Here is a 20136-nt window from a genome sequence, read left to right on the forward strand (position 1 = left end):
ATTTAAATGCATTCTGATACTGTTCACATTCACTGCCTGCACAAACATTGAACAGTGCTGCACAACTCAACAAAACCTCAGACTACGCGATCTAAAGAAGAGCAGTCATGCAGTCTATTGCAGGCATATCTTGTGGCTAGTGAACAGTTCAGAAGTGTGTTTTAATGACATCTTTGCACACAATGTATGGCAGTTCCAAAGAGGACCTGGGTCAGGCCAAGTAATGCTGCATTGAAAAAGTCAAGCTGTGGAAATTTTAAGGAAAAAAACAATTAGACAGCATTGTGCTATTCTCACTGGGAAACTCAAAGAAAAAAAAATTACCCTTCATTTCTACTAGAATAACTAAGGTACCATGTTAGCAATGGTATTGATGATATATGAACAATCTTTTTTTTTTTTAACTGAACAGTCTTGATTTGCAACAAACATCGAATAATTTTGTAATCAGTCTTCATCTACAACAACAGTAATTTTTTTTTCTCTCCTTCATCTGAAAGACAACAAAGCTGTGACACACTTCTCTCCAGTTTATTCAAACTGGTCCATCTCTGTCCTTAAACAATCATAAGGTAGTCACTCCGCTTGCTCTGTGCAGAGAAGATACTGACTGTTAAAACAAGGCCAGCCACTCTTCGCTCTCATACACCTGTACAGTTCAACAACAATATATACCTGTTCATCAGTATTTCCACAAAAATGAAATGCAACTCACAGCTCAGACAAGCAGGCACTTTTGTCTTAAAAGGTCCTGCTTATCATAACTGCATGCCCAAATACAAACAACCTATGAAAAATAGATTTGAAAAAAATAATGTTAGTAATCCATATAAAGAATTAAACATGGCTGACCAGCTGACCTGAGTATTTGACGCAAAATTTTGATGTGACAATTCCACAGGTAAATACTGCGTTTATTAATTTACTAACCATACCATCGGCAAGTCAAAATAAACAATTCCTGTTTACCTGTTTTAAAAACTGATGTACTATAAAGGTTTCAATGGCCTAGAAAGTTGACATAAAAATCTGATAGAAATCATCAGATACTACTGATCCATTTACACACTGGTGATATGACTGGTACTGACAACAGGTGACAATCTAGCATTCTCAGTTACACATATTTCTGGTGCCAAATGTGCACACTGTGCCCTAAGCTTCATACAGAAAACTCTTTAGTTTGTTACATTACACCTATTTGCTTTCCTCAACAAGTTATTTTTATTCAAGACAGAACATGAACTGCAAACAAAAAACATGAAACATCAATCTTCGGCCAGTTGCAAAGAAGAACACAATTCTACCGATTGCTCTACCAACCACTCGGGAGGCCTACCTTTTCCCTTAAAATATTGGAACTCAATACTGAATAAGTACAAGCCAGTACTGAAGGAAAGAGAGACCTGCCTACCATCACTACTTGTAACTCCAGAGTCAAGGATACCTGTCTCCTTGTCCTCATGACCTGCATTAAACTGGGCATCATATGAACTGTTGCTATTGTAGCATTATAGGCATTGGGTAAAATGTTATAGGTATGGTATCACCTCAGCAACAAAGCCTGGTCTTGCCCTCTTCATGTGGCTTGAGGAAAGAGAAGATAAATGCAAACAGCCACATTTTGCACTGTTACTGCTTACTACCCCTTCCAAACAATAATAAAGGAAACAATGATGAGCACCAATTTTATGGTTTCTTTTTTGTCATATTACACACCTGCCTAAAGTATCTGACTAGTACTTGGAAATTTTCAAAAGACTTGCAGTATTTACTGCGTTATAAACCCTTTATCAGGAATGATGACTGTGATTTCATCCTCACCTCTCTAAATATTAATTTCCAAGCACAGGAGTTTATGAGCAGTTTTTCACCTTCTACCCAGATATGGCAAGCTGAAATATACAGGTGCATCACTCTAGATATGCAAGAGTCAACATGCAGCACAAAAGGAAAGTGCTGTTTTGAAAACCTACACTAATAGCATTGCACAATAAGCCCCACAGGGAGGGGGAAAATTGGTGTTTTATGCGGAGTCAGCAACGAAGGCTATATCACGGCAAGGCAGCCAGCCCTGTAAACAGATGCCACATACAGAGAGAACAGCGTGCCTGAGACTAGAGCTGAACCCGAGAGAGCCAATCTAAACTATGTTGTTGACAGGCGCTAACCATTGCGCCACTGGAAAGCCCCACAGGACCCACTACAAAACTGAACTTGTTTTAAAGAACTTTTTTTAAAGAACTTACTTCTTCTGCACAGCTATATTGTCTATATCCAACATCACATGCTAGACAGATGGTACAAACAGTATTGGTATACCATCGTTCTTTCTTTCATTGATTCCTTCTGGGGCTTTTATTATCAAAAGTGTTCTTAGTTCCAAGTCAAAGAGATCTGATAAAAATGTAATAAGCCTCAGTTTAAATACTCAAACAAGCAGGTAATGACAAGCTTCAAACTGCAGCATTAATGACATGTTGCCGCTGCTCCAAGAATTCATCTGACTGCTATGCTCACACAAATCATCTTTAGAACACAGTTGTAATTATACAAAAAAAACACCAAAAGACCCCCTGATGACAGACTTCAAAATGTGATAAATGATACGCAAAAAGCACAGGTCATCATGATCACATATGATAACTATGATAACAATCCTTTTGATATATTAACTATATGCATTGACATTCTTTCTTCCATTTATGTATTTAAAAATGGCAAAATCTCTCATATATATGCATACAAATCTTTTCCCAAAAATGAATCTGGGCTTTTAAGATTATACATTTTGAGATATGAAAGTTGGTAGAAATATTTCACCGATATAATGTTGGCCATATTGGCTGATCCTGATAATCCTTATAATTCTGGGATTTGCAAACATTGGTTCTATTGCTATAAAAATTATAAACTAAAATAATTACTTTTTATTATATTTTCTGATACTCCTGAACAACTTCTAAGACAAAGTTCTTGGCTTCAGGGAAATTCCTTGGCAAAGTGGGCTGCAGAGAATCAGAATTACACTCATGATGCAGATTTCTGTCATTCTTAAAGCACAATAACTAAATATACTCTAAACTGAGAATGACAGATGCACTATTTTGTTAAATCCTGCAATAATATATTCAACAAACTGAAATGAATGCATGCTCTATACTTGTTAGAAAGAGATGGATATTTTTTATTTACTTCATCTCCAATTTATTTACTCTTTCATGTGTAATGCCACTTTTTTCTGATCTTATGCTAGCTGAATGTACCATCAGAAATAGATGCAACAAGACCACATAAATGAATGCTGATATGAGAAATTTAACTGTCCTAGATTCATTTCAACCAAAAATACTTTCATTCATGCTATTCCAGTATTAGTAAGGTTACACCTATACATTTCTCAGGCACTTTCCTCTCCTTATCACTAAAATGACAGACCAAGTGCAAACACATTTCATTTTATTAATTTTTTTTACAGATCACGGTTTCTTGCTCAGCAATCCAGCATGTATGTTTTTTTAACTTTACATAGCTGAGTAAAGAGATAAGGCTGTGATCACGTCAGTATTTTCTTTGTACACTTGTCCTGTATTAGAGCTGCTTTATATGGGAATTTGGTAGTGAGGTTGCTTCCAGTTTCCACACACACAAGTGTCTTGTTGCCTATGGAGTGTTTATAAGGGAAACACCATCAGCATAATGCCTCTCTCTCTCTCACACACACACACAGATATGTACAGTTCAGAATAACTATCACAGCATCAAGTTGCTCCAACACCTTCAGACCACCCAATTTTTTCATTAGAAAATAAACAGTAAACACAAAGCCCTCCCAACAGACATATATAAGCCCTTAAAGTAGCAATGCATATTTACAGAACATAAACTGCCTTGTAAACTTTTCTAAAGTATCAGTTTGCAGATGATTAAATGTCTGGTTGAATTTAGTCTGGTACAAGCAAAGAAGTCAGGAATAAAAAGTGATGCAGAAGTATATATAGACAAGAGTCCAATTTGTTATCTTTAACAGAGGGGGAAAGTGCAAAGACAAACTTCTTGGAAAGGGGACATCATGTGCAATGTGCAAGAGAGAGTACAAATTTCTGCAAATAATTAGGAAGTTTGTCCAGCCACAGTCACACATATACACAGATGCACTGCAGGCACACATTTGCCAAGAAATTGAAATAAAATGATATAAATCATAGGGTTGTAGTGCTATGATGAAAGGAAGAAAAAGTTGACTGCACGGTTGACATCATAATCTGCAGCCAGGGCCACTCGCACCAGCTCCTCCTCTGGCACAGCATCCCCAACAACGTCACGGAGAGCTGCAAGACATGAATGTAGAAGCTCCTCATTTCCCATAAGCTGAAGGTCTTCTGATGACACTGAAGATGATAGTTCCTGGGCAGGCTGCTCAAACAGAGCACAGAGCATATATTTAATCTAGGTTCAATCGGTGAAAGGTTTAGGGAAACACCAGGTAGTGTTTACCGTACCAAACATCATTTATCTTTTTATCTCACAGACCTCCATCTTCCCACTATGTACAGTTTCCTCTACTTTTATTGCATTTTGTGATCATGAATGTACTGTAGCTTTGTGGAAGTTGGGAGTTTAGGGAAGAGGGGCAAAATGTTTTGCATAGTAGCTTACATGCACTGAGGAAGAGGACAGCCAGGTGGTTAAAGTACTGGCTTCCGACGCCCCACGTAACACAGCCAAATTTCTCTAATCAACCCAGCTGTTGGGAATAGGTATCTGACTCCATAGATGGTATGGTAAGGCAACATGAAAAGTGCAGTCTCTAACACCTCACTCGCCAATGACTGAAATGTTTGGGGACATCCTTTTAATTTTTTTAACATACAATGCCAGGCTTTCTAAAAAGGTCTGCTTTCTATGAACAGAAATTCTCATATTCTCTGCTGAGACACTGAAAAGACTTTGCAGCAAGAAGCCCTACTTGAGATTACTCTCTTTTCTTCATTTTTCATTTTTCTGTTTATTAGCGCAAACATCTGATATGTTAAAGGCCGAAGTTTTGTGTCCGGAGGAAAGACAGTGGTATCGCCCGTGCGAGGGAAGGTAGGAGTACAAGTGGTGGTGTACCAGCCAATAGTCAGAACCGCATGTACTCCTACCTTCCCTCGCACGGGCGAAACCATTTGAAAACACGCCCATTTCGACTTCGGCCTTTAAGCATAAGTGTCGGTGCACAAAGAATGATTTTAAATTTACAAGAGGTGCTTTAGGGATGAAATGCTAATGACGAAAGAAATTAAAAGACTATAATACTTGAAAAGAAGCTATATCCAAGGAACTTTTGTGAGCACAGACCTCCATACTAACATCCCCACCCCCTACTCCTGTCCTCTATGACCAGACATCACAAACAAGGCTTGTGTAAATATGGGGCCTCCGCACTCCACTGACAACACACTGTTTTTTAAACTTAAGTTTCATATACACAAGAGGCTACAGGCTTACAGGAACAAAGGATGTCATAGCTTCTGCATTCAGTCAGTTTTATCTCATGCTTTTTTATTCAAAAAATGCATCCCTCCACACCTCCCTAGCATGCACCAAAGGGGTTGTTCATTAATGAGGTATATGAAATAATCTGAACAAGGTGCATACAAATCACTGTAAAGAGCAATCATAATGAGTATACTAAGCAGCAAGGTGGAACAGCTGGTCTGGCTTCACTAGTGTACACATTTAAATAAGGTACAATATATTGTAATATGGGCCCTTGACATTTGATGTTAAAAATTCTGCCCCTTTTGTCATCATTTTATTTTTATTACTTTAAATAAAATTTCACATATCTTTTATAAATTTTGCTTAAGACCCATTAATGCCACAACTGAATATTTTATATGCCTCTTCATAGAAATTCTAAAGGGAAAACAATTAGGTGTAACTAGAAGCTTTTGCTCTTCTTGTATCCTTTGTTGTGCTCAACATGCACTTCATCAACTAATGTATAGCAGTGACTCGTTCTGGTGTTCAGCTGGTTCAAATTGAATTTCACCCAATGTATGCAGTTGTTTACTGTTGGAAAAGTTAGGTCTACTCCTGCTCTCCTTAGCTATAGTTCAGGAATCCACATTGTGACCAGTCCTGTTAGGTCTTGAGGCCACGTCTATAACTATATGATCTTGTATGACTGTGCTTCCCTATCCGATGTCACTGGCTTTGTTGGAGGCATTAGATGCTATGCTGAACTAACGGCAGAATGGATGCTGGTTGTAAGTACAATCTGTACAAATTCCTGGTAGTACTGATCCTGCTCTTTGGATGTGACAAGTGAACTCTGTTCACCAAGACAAAAAGGAGAATCCAGGCATTCAAGAACAAGTGCCTGAGGAGGCTGTCCATATCTCATACAAAGAACATAGAACCAACAACTTTGTACAAAACAAGATTGTCACACTTGTAGGACACCAGAAACCTCTACTTTTAACAATCAAGTGATGTAAGCTGGTGACCTGGCCCGACACCTTGTTGAAAACTACCCTTCAAGGCACTTTGAAGAGTAGTCAATGTCATGGTGGCCTGAGAAAGAACTGGCTTACAAATGTCAAAGATTGGACTGGTCGTTGTGTGCAGGACCCTCTCACTATCACCCAAGAGTGAAAGGTCCCGTCAACTGCCATGTCTATCCATATGCTCCCCCAGCAACAGGTGCCAGTCAAGGGACGACTGACTGAATGCGTTCACGTTGTGAAAGTGAAAAGATAGGAAATCTTTCGGTCCTTTGTGTCATCATCTTCTTTGTTTTATACACATATTATTTTTTAAAACGTTACTTGAGTACCATTACATCAATCTTTAATCATTTTTTAGTACCATTAAAATAATAAAATAACTCTTAATGTAAAGTTTTAAAATAAACTGTATGTTATTGTATAGTGGGTGGCATTCAATCTTGTATTTTCAAAATTGAGGGCACCATATAGTGAGAGTTAAACACACAATGCACAGTCTTCATATATGAAATAATGCACGATGCAGAAAATGGTATATGATATCATCGAAAATAATAGTGCACTTAAATGCTGGAAACTCATAGAAGAGCAATGGCATCAAATATTCCACAAAGCCAGCCTGTAAACATGGCTCACATCTTAAATAGCCAGGCATGCTTTCAGAAACAAGCCATATTGCCAGTAGCTGTAGCATTCTCTTGATCTGCTGATGAAATAGAAAGTAGAAAGTGCAACTTACAAAACTTCAAGCCTTGCAAAAGAAGAATGGCTTGAATATGAAAACCAACAAAACTCCACGTTAAAGGTGTCCAGCAGGTGCATACTGCCAAAGTTATAAAAGTTATAAAAGTGTCTGGTAAATTGCTAGTCCGGCCGTAATCCATAAACTACAAAGGCAAAGGCTGGCCCAAAAGAACCAAAACTGTAGTGGCTGATTAATAAAGTTTCATATCATTCTGCTCAGTATTTTGACCAAGGTCATAGGTCACATAGGCAAAACTCACTACTAATACTCCACATACAAAACGGTGCAAACAAAATCAAACAGTGCAACACATTTCTAAACAAGAACATCAAGACAGCTGTGACAAAAGCCAAGCAATAGTAAAAGGGGTGTTTGTCTTACCGTGCGGTCAGCTACCTCTATGTTGCCCACCAGGTCCTCCAGCTCACTCATACTGGAGACGGAACTAGGTGTCACGTCCATCCCTCTGCTAGGCTCCCTGCACCGCTCACTTTCAAGACTGAAATTAATGGACATTGATGAATTGCTAAATTAAGGGACAAACTGTTCAATAGCCCCATTTGGCCTTTCAGCACAATCTCCAAACATGAGGTCTCATTATTCAAATGAGAATTATTACTAAATCAAATAATAATAAAACAATATTAACATTTTACACAGATTAATCAGCTATATATATATATACTGATAACAGTTCAAACTGTTCTCATTTATCCCAAATATTTGGTGAAGGAGGCAGGGGTTCTACGCGTTCAGTGTTAATGCCATTACTGACTAAACAAAATTCACTGTACCCTGTTTTTTCACATAAAAATAATACTTCAACATAACAAAAACTGACGTGACAACACAAAACTGTTGTAATGTTTACCCTTTCCAAGCTATTGCATCCTCAACATCTTCCTTCAGTTTGTCTGGGAGGTCTTCATAGACATCACTATGAACCAGCTGGGGGTGGTTTGCAATATAAATCAGTACATAATCCTGCAAGATAAATTCACCAAAAGCATTAGGTAAGAATGCGTTTCTGCCAGACATGCTAACATCACCTGAGATACATGGAGAACAAACCTCAGACAGTTATCTTCTTTAGAAATTCAATGAGAGACTAATATATGTGAGACAAGCTGTCAGTCACATGAAATTACTCACTGAAGTCAGAAGAAGGATCATGAGTCACATGTATATGAGCATGGACATCCATCAAATAAATGAGCTTCAATCTTATCTTTTTTGTTTCAAGAAGAGTTAACTCACTCCTGCTAATGTCAGTACAGACTGTTTATTATTTTGGTACCTGCAGAGAAGTGCATCCAAGCTGATCTGCAAGGCTCAGTAGGTACAGCGCTGTGTCTTCATCTACATGATGCTTCAAAGCATGTTCACAACTGATTTTTAGACTGTCCATCTGGAAAAGAAGCAACTTTTCATTATCTCTCTCCTACAGGCATCACCATAGCAGCATTTTAAAAACAAATAACTTGTTAGATCCAGTGAAAACAAAAATCATGGTGAGGTCATAAATCCATAACATCTGTTAAAAAGAAAATCAGCCAAAAGGAAGAAAAACCAAAAAGTGTTCAGCAGCACTTACTTCATATCTGTCACACAGTGTCATCATATCTACAAGGTGTTCAGTAGTCAGGCTAGACGTATCAAGCTGCCCTGAGTAAAGAGCTTCAAGGAAGAGTCGAAACACATGAGGTTGTATGTCATGGACGACAATTTTCCTGCAACCACATTATGCACTTTTTCTTGTTTACATCAAATATTTTCAATAAAAAGAAAGCCATATAACAAACAAGCACTGACTACACTGTATAATCATCAACTGATGAGCAGATAAAAATGTTCTGATGATGATGTGGACCCAAGGGTTTTGCAAGAAACCAAGTAAGGAGATTATAAATTCTATCTAATATCTGTATTAGATATGATAAATAAGGATGTTCAAAGATATGTTATAATTCCCTGATCTACCTGTCCCCATAAGTGAATCAACACTGGCATTAATGACTTGAACACTACAAGGAAAGAAAGTTCCGGTGAATCAGACAGTTCTAGAGACCCTTCTCACAGACTATTAGCAACAACAACCTGCCAAAATGCCAGGAACACATACTTGTCTATAGATTCTCGCATGCCACTGAGAAGGGCTCGTCGAAACCAATCGCAGCGACTAGCTACAATAACCCTGTGGCATGGAATGTGGTCGACCTCTATGACCCCTTCTTCCACAGTTGTCACTGGTTTATCTCCAGTATGGTCAATCACAATGTCTCCGCCCTCTGGATCATACACATTTGATAAACAGTGATATATTTATAGAACTAAATATTACACCTCTCATTTTCTGTATCATGTTATCATGATGGGAAACCATGAGTGGGTATTACCATACCTCCAGTGCTGACGATTTCAAAGACCATGTCAGAACCCTCTCTTTTTCTGAAAAGATCAAGCGCACGCCCAGCCATTTTGCTATCTTTTGGGAAAGGTGACACACACAAGGATTCCACAGGGTTAAGCTGATGGCAAAAAAGAAAACCATTAACACTACACATGACGCAGGCTATGTACTGCATAATTTCGACATCTATCTGAGCAGTAACCAAAGATCACACAACAACTGAAGTCGATAACTGGATCCAGTGTGTTATGAAGTGATAAAAAGACACACACAAAAATCACAGATGGATGTCATAGTGAACTAAACTGTTGAAATTTACCATAGATGACAACTGTTGTGATTAAAAACATATGACAAATTATGTCTGTAACAAAATAGTCCATTCCTTGATTAAGTCTTCTCTTAAGGTATTCACTAATTGCCTTCCTATCTTATAAATAATAAATGTGCTATGTGTATAATAAATGTGCTATGCCAGAAAGTTATACAAAGAAAGCGATCTTGGAATATTTCTGTCCAGGCAACAGTCCTACCGGATACATTCGTGATTTGCCAGCCCGGCCTCCATCAGAGCATGCTCCTCCCTCCTGGCTGTTTTCTGCAGCAATATTCCGCAGCCCAAGAGTAGCAACAGCTGCTGAAAACTGGTCACTCCTGACAATGTCACACACTTCATCAATTAGAGGCTGCAGGGACGCTCGATTGGACTGCACCTTGCTTAGGCCCCAAGACTGCATATGTGAACAGAAAGTGTGATTGCAGGACATTTGCACTGGTTAGGTGCTCTAATGTCAGCACGAAATAACCAGTAAGCTCTTTTATACAATAATGTAAACATGAAAAGGTTGTTCTTACATTAATTTTTGTTCTTTCACATTTAATCATATTTAAATCAATGGTTTTGAGCTGCTTAAAATAATTACATTTTCCAAATTATAGTATATCATCTTATTTGCCTTCAAACTATAGTTACAGTTTCCTGAAGGGTCTGAGCTCATCTTAAAATGAGGACTAATAGTAAGACATGCTTGCTTCTTCTTGACCATTCATACCCTAAACTGGAAATAAATTGTTAAGGATGTAACTCTATAGAGAATTGATTCCATGATTAATGTAGCAATATAGCAGTTCTTTTCTTTGAATGGCTACTCTTTCTTAAGCAAAAGAATGTCAAGATTTTTCTAAGCACAGCCACAGAATAAAAATATTGTGCACGTTTCATTATGGTTTATCAGAAAGCCATAACAGTGTTAAAGGATTCATCTCAAGACCATAATTTTCTTGGGGTCAGCTTCTGTGTGGGTGGTGCCCATGTCCTCTGCCATGCCTTCCCCAACTCTCTATGGAGTCTGGTACCCTTTTCCAACAGCTGAGTTGACTGTGCTAGTTTGTTTTGCCACAAGCTTATCATACTGGTACATGTACCTCCAGATTTAGATACCAGTGCTCTAACTCTTCTGATATCTGCTAAAGCAGTAAGACATTTTGACTCACTATTTTCGATGTTGCCATCTTGAATAGGTACTTCCACTCTGTCCATGGCACTTTCTGCTCTAGTGCTCCGATCAGTTCCTCAAGACGCAGAACTGTTACTGGTAGCTACCACACGCAAACATACACACACCATGACTAGTTTAAACAAAGAATGATGCTGATAGTGATTACAAAAATAATTTTCATGGAAAAGTTCTTGAAATACTAGATCAAGTGAGAATGAATTGTGTGAATGAAATGAATGAGAATTATATCATTTTTATGCAGATTTCATGTGGCTCAGTGGCTTGTCTTTATTGTGTTAAATTTATTTACATATACACACCAGCACACAAAATTTAAGAATGCGTTATGCCAAACACTTTTACATATCTGTCACTGACCTTCTGGGTGTTATCTTTTATGAAATAGCTTCCTAAGGTTACAGGCATAAAAGAGTGAATTAGTAAGGATACTTGTGCAGATGTGTATGTGAACATGTGAGGTAGAATTGGACAAATTAGGCCAGGGTAGATGAGGCAGAAAGAAGAAAGCAAGCAAAAAATGAGAGACTGGCCATTCACATTTCCCATGTGAATGGATTTTGCTATCAACCACCATAAAGTAAAGGATAATTAAACATTATAAAAATGTATCAAATTAAACTTATTTGAATCTTTTCCCATTTCGTGTATGTTGTGTAAATCCATGTCAAAACAGGTAACCAACAACAGAATTCCCACAACCGGTAATTTGTATGCTTTAATAATAAAATGACGGCTACATAGTCTAAGGGAGACAATTCATATAGAAAATTAGCAGTAACTAAACAATGACAGAAGTTTTACCTTGTGCCGACAGAATTGTTAAACCTTTAGCGATTATAATGTACACAAAAGGAGACAAGTGTAGCAAGTGTCTCAGGCATTACCTCATCTATTAACTGCTCCAGGTACTTTGAGATGGCCCTCACTTTGTCCCCCTCAGTCATGATGCTAAAGTCCTCTCTTTGAAAAAGACAAAGAGCAAACCATAAAACTATCGAAATCACGAACACATTTGATTAAGTAAAATGCTTTAATTAAACATCAGTCACATGCTAAACAAGTTATAAAATGCCCCGAAGCTCTAAAAACATCTCATGTATTACTGTACAGTTTTAAAACTGTCAGCAATCATAACTGTTAACAGCCATAGGATAAATAATTACTTTTGTGTTCATCTGAAGAATGGAGTATTGTCCCCATTTTAAAATGACCTGGACATCTTTGGAAATGTAAGCAATAATAGGTAAACAATGGTGCTTTATAAATCATCATCACTGGATAATGATTAGAAACTTGCATAAATATACCCACTTTCTATTCATCAGCTCAACGAAACTGGCAGTTGTCTTGTCATGAAACTTCTTCAGTTTCTTCAGTTCTCTCATATGCAATGCCTGTATCAAGAAAATTTGTGCTTTCAAATTTTTCAGTTTTTAAATTTTGTTATCTACATTCAAAAATTTTTTAAAATCCAAATCAATGTTTTAATATTAATGAGTGATCTTAAAACCTCTTGCCCTACATTACAAACATTGTTTCTAGCTCTTGAGATTTTCTTTCCTTATTAAAATAGAATATAAAGGTATCGTTAGCTTCCTCAATGGCAACAACAGTGTAGCAAACACATAAACATTCATACACAGACTAGAATCTGCAGGGAAAATGGAAGGTCAGAATAAAGTCGAAAGAAAAAAAAAGATAAGATTTCAAGGAAATGAGCACTGAAGAAAGGCGGGAGACAGCCATAAGCCAGAAAAAGATGATTGGTGGTAGAGGAAGATTGATGCGAAAGGAGAAGCTTACATTTTTTAATGTCCTGCCAAGAACTTCCCCAATGTTCCCCCTCTTGCTCTTTTCCCCTTTCTCATGTCTGTCAGAGTGTTCGTTGTGGCTCTGCTCAGCATTGCTTGAGCTGATCACTTGTTCCAGAGCCACTTTGGTTTCAACCGCAAAACGTGAAACTGTGTCCAGTATGACTTCAATCTGAGGATAATGTTCATTACAAGTGATTATGACTCTACTTGCAATAGATCACTGCTTAAAATAGACATAGAAAAAGGATCTAAAAAATAAATATGTCTGCAGCTCATCCTTTTTTTATTTATAATGATGGAATGCAGATGTATGGAAAAGTTACCACAAAATACATGGCTATTAATTAAACAATCTAAATGAAGCAATCTAGGAAGGTTTTCTAGTCCTGTGATTAGTGTGCTCAACTTCTGAGCAGATCACAGGCTGAAGGCAAAATAGAGAAAATTCCCTGTTGACCAACCAGCTAATGGGAACCAATTTGGCAGTGAAGACAAAAAAAAAAAAAAAAAAAAAAGGCTTGGTTCCATCTTTTATATATGTTGTGATCTCAATGGGTGAACAACTCACAGTTTACCACCTCATACAGTCATTAGGACAGGGGATATTTAGCCACAACTTTTTCAACAAATAAATCATAAACAAATACACCTCATAATCTTACATTAAAACAAGTTACTGGAAAAAAAATATTACAGACTACCAAAGTGCAAATACATGTCAATGTCACTTTTAGTTAATACTGAGGTTAATTCTTGTTTTAGGTCTGTCAAGTGTTACAATACAGCATATAGTCATCCTACATCTACCTCAGGCACGAGATAAGAGGCGAAATCATAGCGCTGGTGTGCAGTAAGAGTCTGTGAGTGCTGCTTCAGCACCACCAAGAACTTGTGGAGTTGTTTCAGAAACACTGGCATTCTGCAGACACAAAATGATAATGATAAGGGTAAGGGTTTGGAATGCTTTCTTCTTTGAAATTAGCACTAATATTTGTACAATATCTGTATATTATATGGGAGAATTTAAGATTACTGCTTCAACATGGTCTTCCTCTGACTTTCTGCTTTTTATTTTAATCTTGTGTCTTATCTGGTTCTGTCTTCTCCCTACCTGTTGTTAGGTGTGTACACGTGTGACGATACACACACATATATTTGCACATAATGCTGTAGGATAAAACCAGATATAAACAGAAAATCTAACACCCACATACAACTTGAATAAGTAGATTTCTTTTTTAGGACATGAGTGCTTTACTCTGATAAGTTTTTTCAAATTTCTAAAGATGCTGATTGTACAACTTTCACACACTTCTCTGAGTGCCATTTAGATAAAATCAAATATACCTGGACTTGGCTTGCTTCATAATTTCATGCCTTTCTTGTCGTGATAGCTCACACTTCCGTTTTGAAAACAGATCACACAGAAGCAACAGTTTAGCAGAAGCAATGGCTGCCTCTTTCAGCCCTTGCCTGACAGTGTAACACAGTTTGGCTGGATTGTTCCAGATATTAGCTTCTGTACTGATGGGAGACTCTGGGTTGTTGAGGTTTGCTCGACCACTGAATAATTCAATTATGCGATCGAAACAATTGTGCATTTCAGAAATCAATGTCTGTATTTCTGCAACATAAACAGATTAATCTGCAAGTGCTTTACATCTAGTAGTGAATGAAAATGCATCATCTAACAGTTCTTTCAGATAAAACTGTTTTAATTCTGGAAATACACACAAAGAAAAGTAGAGTAACTAATCAAAAGTGACAAACTTATGTGACAACACATGAAGCTGGTACTGTCTAATGAATCAAGAAAATTAAGACAAAAACTTACGTTGCTTTAACATTGTGTTCTTCAGAAAGGTTTCACAGAGGTGGGAAAATTGGGCAAAGCCTTGCACTTTGCCCAGTGTTTTCACACATGCTTTGGCAGTGGTCTCAGTGAGGCCTGGAGGCAGGCATTCGCAGTATAGATAGTGCAGCATTGTCTGCAGCACCTCTTCTGGCAGGCCTGTGAGTGGGGGGGGATTGCTTAGCCAGTCCATTTCAGGCAGGCTCATCCTCAGAATCACAGAATGCACAAGGAACTAAGAAAATAAGAGTGGACAGAAAGTCCTTAGACAGAGCTTTACCCATTCTCTATTATTTAATAAATGTATTAAATGTATAATTATTCATGTAAGTACACATGCTTAAGTTTGTGAATCATGTTCATACAATGCTCACAAACTTCTGAAGTAGTCCTCTGCATATCTTTCATCTCTTTTTATTTTTGATGTATTCAATAAAAGCTATGAGTCTTCATTATTAACCAAAGGATAGGTTTTAATCTTTGAACAGTAGCAATAGGGATACAGTTAAAATAAATTAAGAAAACTCACCTCCTTCCCCGATTCAGCTTTGATGGAGAGATCAGAGAAAAAACCCTGCTCTAAGGCACTGACATAAGTGTATGGTAGATCCCCTGTTGGCTCGTTAGAAGAAATCTGTGAGAAAAATTATCCCAGAAAAATTCTGTTTACTAAATGAAATTTATGACAAAAAAATAATCATTCACAGAAAGAAGTCAAAACTGTGACGTCATTTTTATGCAGATACATTTAATTAACATCTGGTCCTAACTCTCTTATTGGCTGAGGTTTTCACAACATAAACACATACCTATACAATCTTTATGTTTATGTTATTGACCTCTTTCTATTGTATAATGCTTCTAAGTGTATGTCTCAAGAATGGAAGGGGAGTATTTACCATGATTTAGGGAAACAGTATTTTTTGTTTAAACTGAACTTTACCCAAACATTAGAAAACAAAAATTTGTGCACCCTAATAGACCTTTAGTTTAAGATATTTTGGAAGAATTTTCAAAGTAAATTGAATGTCAGCCCAATGTTACAGTGACTGACAACTCTTATACTGTTTTCATCATTCTGTGATTTATGTTTATAGTTTGTATCTATGCTTCACAAAAAGAAAGTAAATATATAAATAACTTTTTATAGCACAGTCTAGTTCACATATTTCTTCTAGGCCCAGTCCTAGTACTGACTGGTCATAACTGAATACAATGTTGCAAGAGCAAAAGTTCCAGAAATACAAATATAATGAGTGTACAATGACAGTCAATGCTTCAAGAAGGAACTCTGCAGGCTCTGGGACACTTGAGCCTGAAGAAGGGCTTATATTAAATGCTGTTTGAAATGGCTGAGAAACCAATAGTTGTGAATCATTTACGGGGTGCTTGAAGTTGTCAGAAACCAATCCATAAACATTGGTAATAATGTCGCAGATTTACAAATCCCTAGTAGACATAAAACCCGACATAAATAAATGAGCGAAAAATGAAATCAGATGAAGAGCTGTCCCCTTCTAGCCAGTTGGATGAAGGGACATCACTCTCCAAGTTACGTTAAATGAGAAAACCACCAGTTGTCCCAATCCAACAACTAATATGGCAGATGTATAATTATACAGACATCCCTTAAAAATCTTAAGCTTTTGTTTCATACATAATAAAATCTTACATATAAGCAGCTCATATGTCAGAACATTTTCTGACACAAACATCTGCTATTATTAGACACCTGCATTATAAAACAAAGTATAGAGCAAGCCAAACAAAAAGCTTCCAACTTTCATATTACTGTTTTTTGGTATTTCTGGCAGATACTTTCAAGAGCTCTGTTATTTGTTAATATGAAGAAATGAAGAAGAAAGAAACAAAGAATGAAAAGGAATGGGGTGTGTGGGGGAGAAATTACCTTCTGACACTGCAGCATACAACATTTTTCATATGTTAGAAGCATGAGATCATCTGTTACTTCAGCCTGAAAATGAATGAAACAAATTTACTAATGAAAGCTTCCACCTTAGCATTCATGGGATCTTTGAAGGTCTAATATAATGTCTAATTTGGAAACAGATTGCTGAGTGGTTAGAGAACAGACCTCTAAGCCCAAAGCCACGTCAGTTCAAAACCCAGCCAATAGGAATAGTTTGTTTGCCTGGTATATGGCTGAGTGTAGACAGAAATGAAGATATAGTTAAATTTGCATATGAAACTGAACTTATGCCATTGATTTCCAAAGATGATGACAAGAAACGGATCCCTTTTTTTTGTATAGTGAGATGATAATTATTTAGGGTAAAAGTAAAAGATGATAATTATTTAGGGTAAAAGTAAAAGAAATGTAAAAGAAAATGAAACAAATGATTGTTGATTTTAGGAAATACAGGGTCATTTTTAATGAAATGCTTATTTATAGAAGAACTATAAAGAAGAGTGGACAGTTACAGATATTTAGGTATAATTATTGATAACTTAGAAACCACACACAGAAAACATTATTAGGAAGTGCATAGCCAACTGTACTGTATGAGAAAACTGAAATCTTTTAAGGTGCGCTTAGAACTTCTGCAAATGTTTTACATCTATTATATGCAGTACCATGACTTTTGGTCTAGTGTGCTGATTGCTGGGGAGGGAACGTTGCAAAGAAGGACAGGCACAAGAACATTAAAAATGCAGTAGTTGGAAGAAGGCAGAACAATATAGAGACAAAGTATGACTTGCATGCACTTAGACAAGAATGAGACATTAGATGTGTCCACAGATGTGGTAGGTTTAGAGCTTTTAAAGCTAAAACCAGACATTGTCTGCACTCATTTATCCTGGCTGCAACCTAAATAAACAATCAGCTCATGGCTAGGACACACACATAAATGCAGATACCTATGCCCCTTACTCCCATTCAGAAACATCCTTTGTAAATACTTTTTCATTCATGTCACACTTATCTTTTAATTTTCCTTGCTTGAGTGACACTATGAATTCGTGCAGATTTTTTTTAATACTTGTGAGAGTGACTGTAAGTGCCAGCATAAATAATTATAAACAGAAAACTAGAATTGGATATAGACATTCTGAGTTCTTTTTTAGCCTCTGTTGACATTTTATGCAATATTTTAATGTTACCGTTAAATGACAACTATTTCCTAAAAATGATTAATAAAGATATTTTGTGTTTGTATTGTATTGCACTATTTATGAAAGAGCTCACCTTGAACTCTATAACATGTCCTGCGTAAGTCCCAATAAACTTTAGCAAAGCTGAATCTCTTGAGCTTCCACTTCCTGTTTCTGGTGTAATCTAAGAAAATTCACAAACGCAATCATAAAAAAAGTTTACTAAATTAAGATGAAGCAAAACAAAGCAAATTGAATCAATGCTTTAATCAGGTAGACTATAACTCATTGATAACCAGAAGATTTTGTTTTAAAATCTCACCATTGATACAGTTATCGTATACTTTCAATTTATCAACTTCTGAAAAAAATACCTGCACAATATTTTATCCGCTTAAAAATAGTCATACGGCCCCACCTCATAAGTTTCACAAGAGAAAAACAGCATGGGTTCAGCATCCTCTGATACTCTCCATGTGACATCACCATTCTCATCCAATCGAAACTCAGTCCTGAAAGGTAAAACTGTTGTGATTCACCATTTCAAAGTCTGCTTACTCTACAGCTGTACAATCACTTTCTTGTACATTTTTAGAAAAACTGCATTTTAGAAATATAATTTTCAAAGATATCTTGTTCCATTTATGCAAAACTGGCAAGATATATAAGTTTATAGAAGCATGCATGTGCTCATAGCAATCAGATAAATTTTGTTTAGACTTAAGAATAGTCTAATAGACATTAAAACAAAATTGTTTGAACATTACTGATATAACACTGAGTTTATAAAGCAAAAAACTGTTATAGTTCACACACAAAAATCAACTGCAAGCACTGGTCTCATAAATGTACATGGTATGGTAGTGACTGCTTATAGATAAAAAAAATTAATTTTTGTAAGTGACAATTACTGAGCTGACTTCCGTGGGCATGAAGATACGTTTAAAACAATATAGCTCTGAACCCACAGCATAAAGAGTCATATAAATCAACACATGTCTACCTACACTCATCAATACAAGTGCAAAGATGTTTGCAGAGCTATTAGATTTTAATAGAGCTATTAGATTATGCATATACCAAGTAGTGAATGCTATCAAAATATCAATTAGCCACATAATAACATCAGTAAACTACATTTCTAGTTGCCTGCATTCCTTGCATGTAGGTGTGGTTATGTGTGAATGTGCTTAAGACTGACCTATGTCTCTCACTGTGTGTGTGTGTGAAAGAGAAAGAACTGTAGATTTATTTATTGTTACTTACTTGTACCTTCATTTTCTTTGTTAATTGTTGTGAGACTAGCTTTGACCAGGGTATGATATTCAACAAGTTTCCAATTATTATTAAGATACCCTGATTATTTATCACTTTTTGGAGAGTCAGCAACACCAGCCCTGAGCAAAACTAGATTGTCAAACAACATGCAGTTTTCATTCTCTGCGATGCAATTAACACTGACTGGGTGTTTGCTTAAGAAATTCTACATATTTATTATTGCAGTAACAGTCCAAGTAAGATTATTTATCATTTCAAGGACTTATTACTGGTCTTTTTTATTTATATTTTTCAAGGTTTCTAAATGATGGTAGGCACAAATGGAACAAGAGAATCTTCATATTTTAAATAATGAAGGTTATAATAAGGCAGCAGCAGTGACGAACATTTTTTATAATTGCCGCTAATAATAGTATCTTAAGTCAGAATTAAGGCAAGGGAGGGGTTTCCGTGTTGAGATCAAAACCTATAGTCGCTTACCCCTCGATGCCGGTCGTTTCAACGACCCCAGCCAAAGACACACACTCCACAATCTGTAAATAGACAAAAAAAAGTAAAAATTTTGAATCTTCATACTGATTTTCTGAGCAGTTCGCTATGAAATATTTGACATTTTCTCGTTCGTCTTTACCTTCCAAACTCCATAATAAACAGACTCTTCGAACGCCATGATGGTGTTTACATTATTCGCGCATGCGCAATATGTAAGCCCAAAGCATCCGGTTTAGATGTTCGTCTCGCTGCAATAAAGCGTGACCCCTTATCCCCTTGTAACAGTCGCATGAACACCTCTTTTTCAATAAATCATTTCGTAACAAATCGTTTCTATTGAGGAAGACTGCATGCGTGTTTAAAACTTTAAGTTATGTTAGATAAAAAAGAAGATTGAAGTGATTTGCTTTAGTT

At 36.7% G+C, this 20136-nt stretch overlaps 1 protein-coding gene across 3 annotated transcripts; it reads right to left on the minus strand.

Moving 5' to 3' along the window:
- Positions 1–517: 517 nt before the first annotated feature.
- LOC112576505 lies at positions 518–20133 on the minus strand. 3 transcript variants are annotated; one of them, XM_025259119.1, is made up of 22 exons: positions 19862–20133; positions 19711–19763; positions 18371–18464; positions 18047–18136; positions 16748–16813; positions 15368–15472; positions 14821–15073; positions 14334–14610; positions 13794–13905; positions 12976–13155; positions 12484–12566; positions 12057–12132; positions 11147–11251; positions 10186–10383; positions 9644–9770; positions 9365–9530; positions 8837–8972; positions 8540–8650; positions 8114–8226; positions 7624–7741; positions 7237–7266; positions 4278–4416 (listed from the first exon to the last, which is right to left on the minus strand). In XM_025259119.1, the coding sequence occupies exons 1-21, from the start codon at positions 19898–19900 to the stop codon at positions 7243–7245; spliced, it is 2526 nt and encodes an 841-aa protein (XP_025114904.1). In that variant the 5' UTR covers positions 19901–20133; the 3' UTR covers positions 4278–4416; positions 7237–7242. The 3 variants fall into 3 exon arrangements, 2 of the variants coding, with proteins under 2 accessions (XP_025114825.1, XP_025114904.1); XR_003101875.1 differs by having other exon boundaries at positions 4402–4416; positions 7237–7320; XM_025259040.1 differs by lacking the exon at positions 7237–7266 and having other exon boundaries at positions 518–4416; positions 19862–20131.
- Positions 20134–20136: the final 3 nt, after the last annotated feature.

Source organism: Pomacea canaliculata, linkage group LG1 (assembly GCF_003073045.1).
Source record: "Pomacea canaliculata isolate SZHN2017 linkage group LG1, ASM307304v1, whole genome shotgun sequence".
Taxonomy (NCBI): Eukaryota; Metazoa; Mollusca; class Gastropoda; order Architaenioglossa; family Ampullariidae; genus Pomacea; species Pomacea canaliculata.

Excerpts from the sequence above, each read along its gene's own strand:
- LOC112576505 (XM_025259040.1), bottom strand. The coding sequence starts at position 19,900 with ATGGCGTTCGAAGAGTCTGTTTATTATGGAGTTTGGAAG. Across the intron at positions 8,651-8,836 it reads CACTGTGTGACAGATATGAA|ATGGACAGTCTAAAAATCAG; the intron begins GTAAGTGCTGCT and ends CTTCTTTTCCAG. Across the intron at positions 7,742-8,113 it reads GATGCAATAGCTTGGAAAGG|TCTTGAAAGTGAGCGGTGCA; the intron begins GTAAACATTACA and ends CATTAATTTCAG.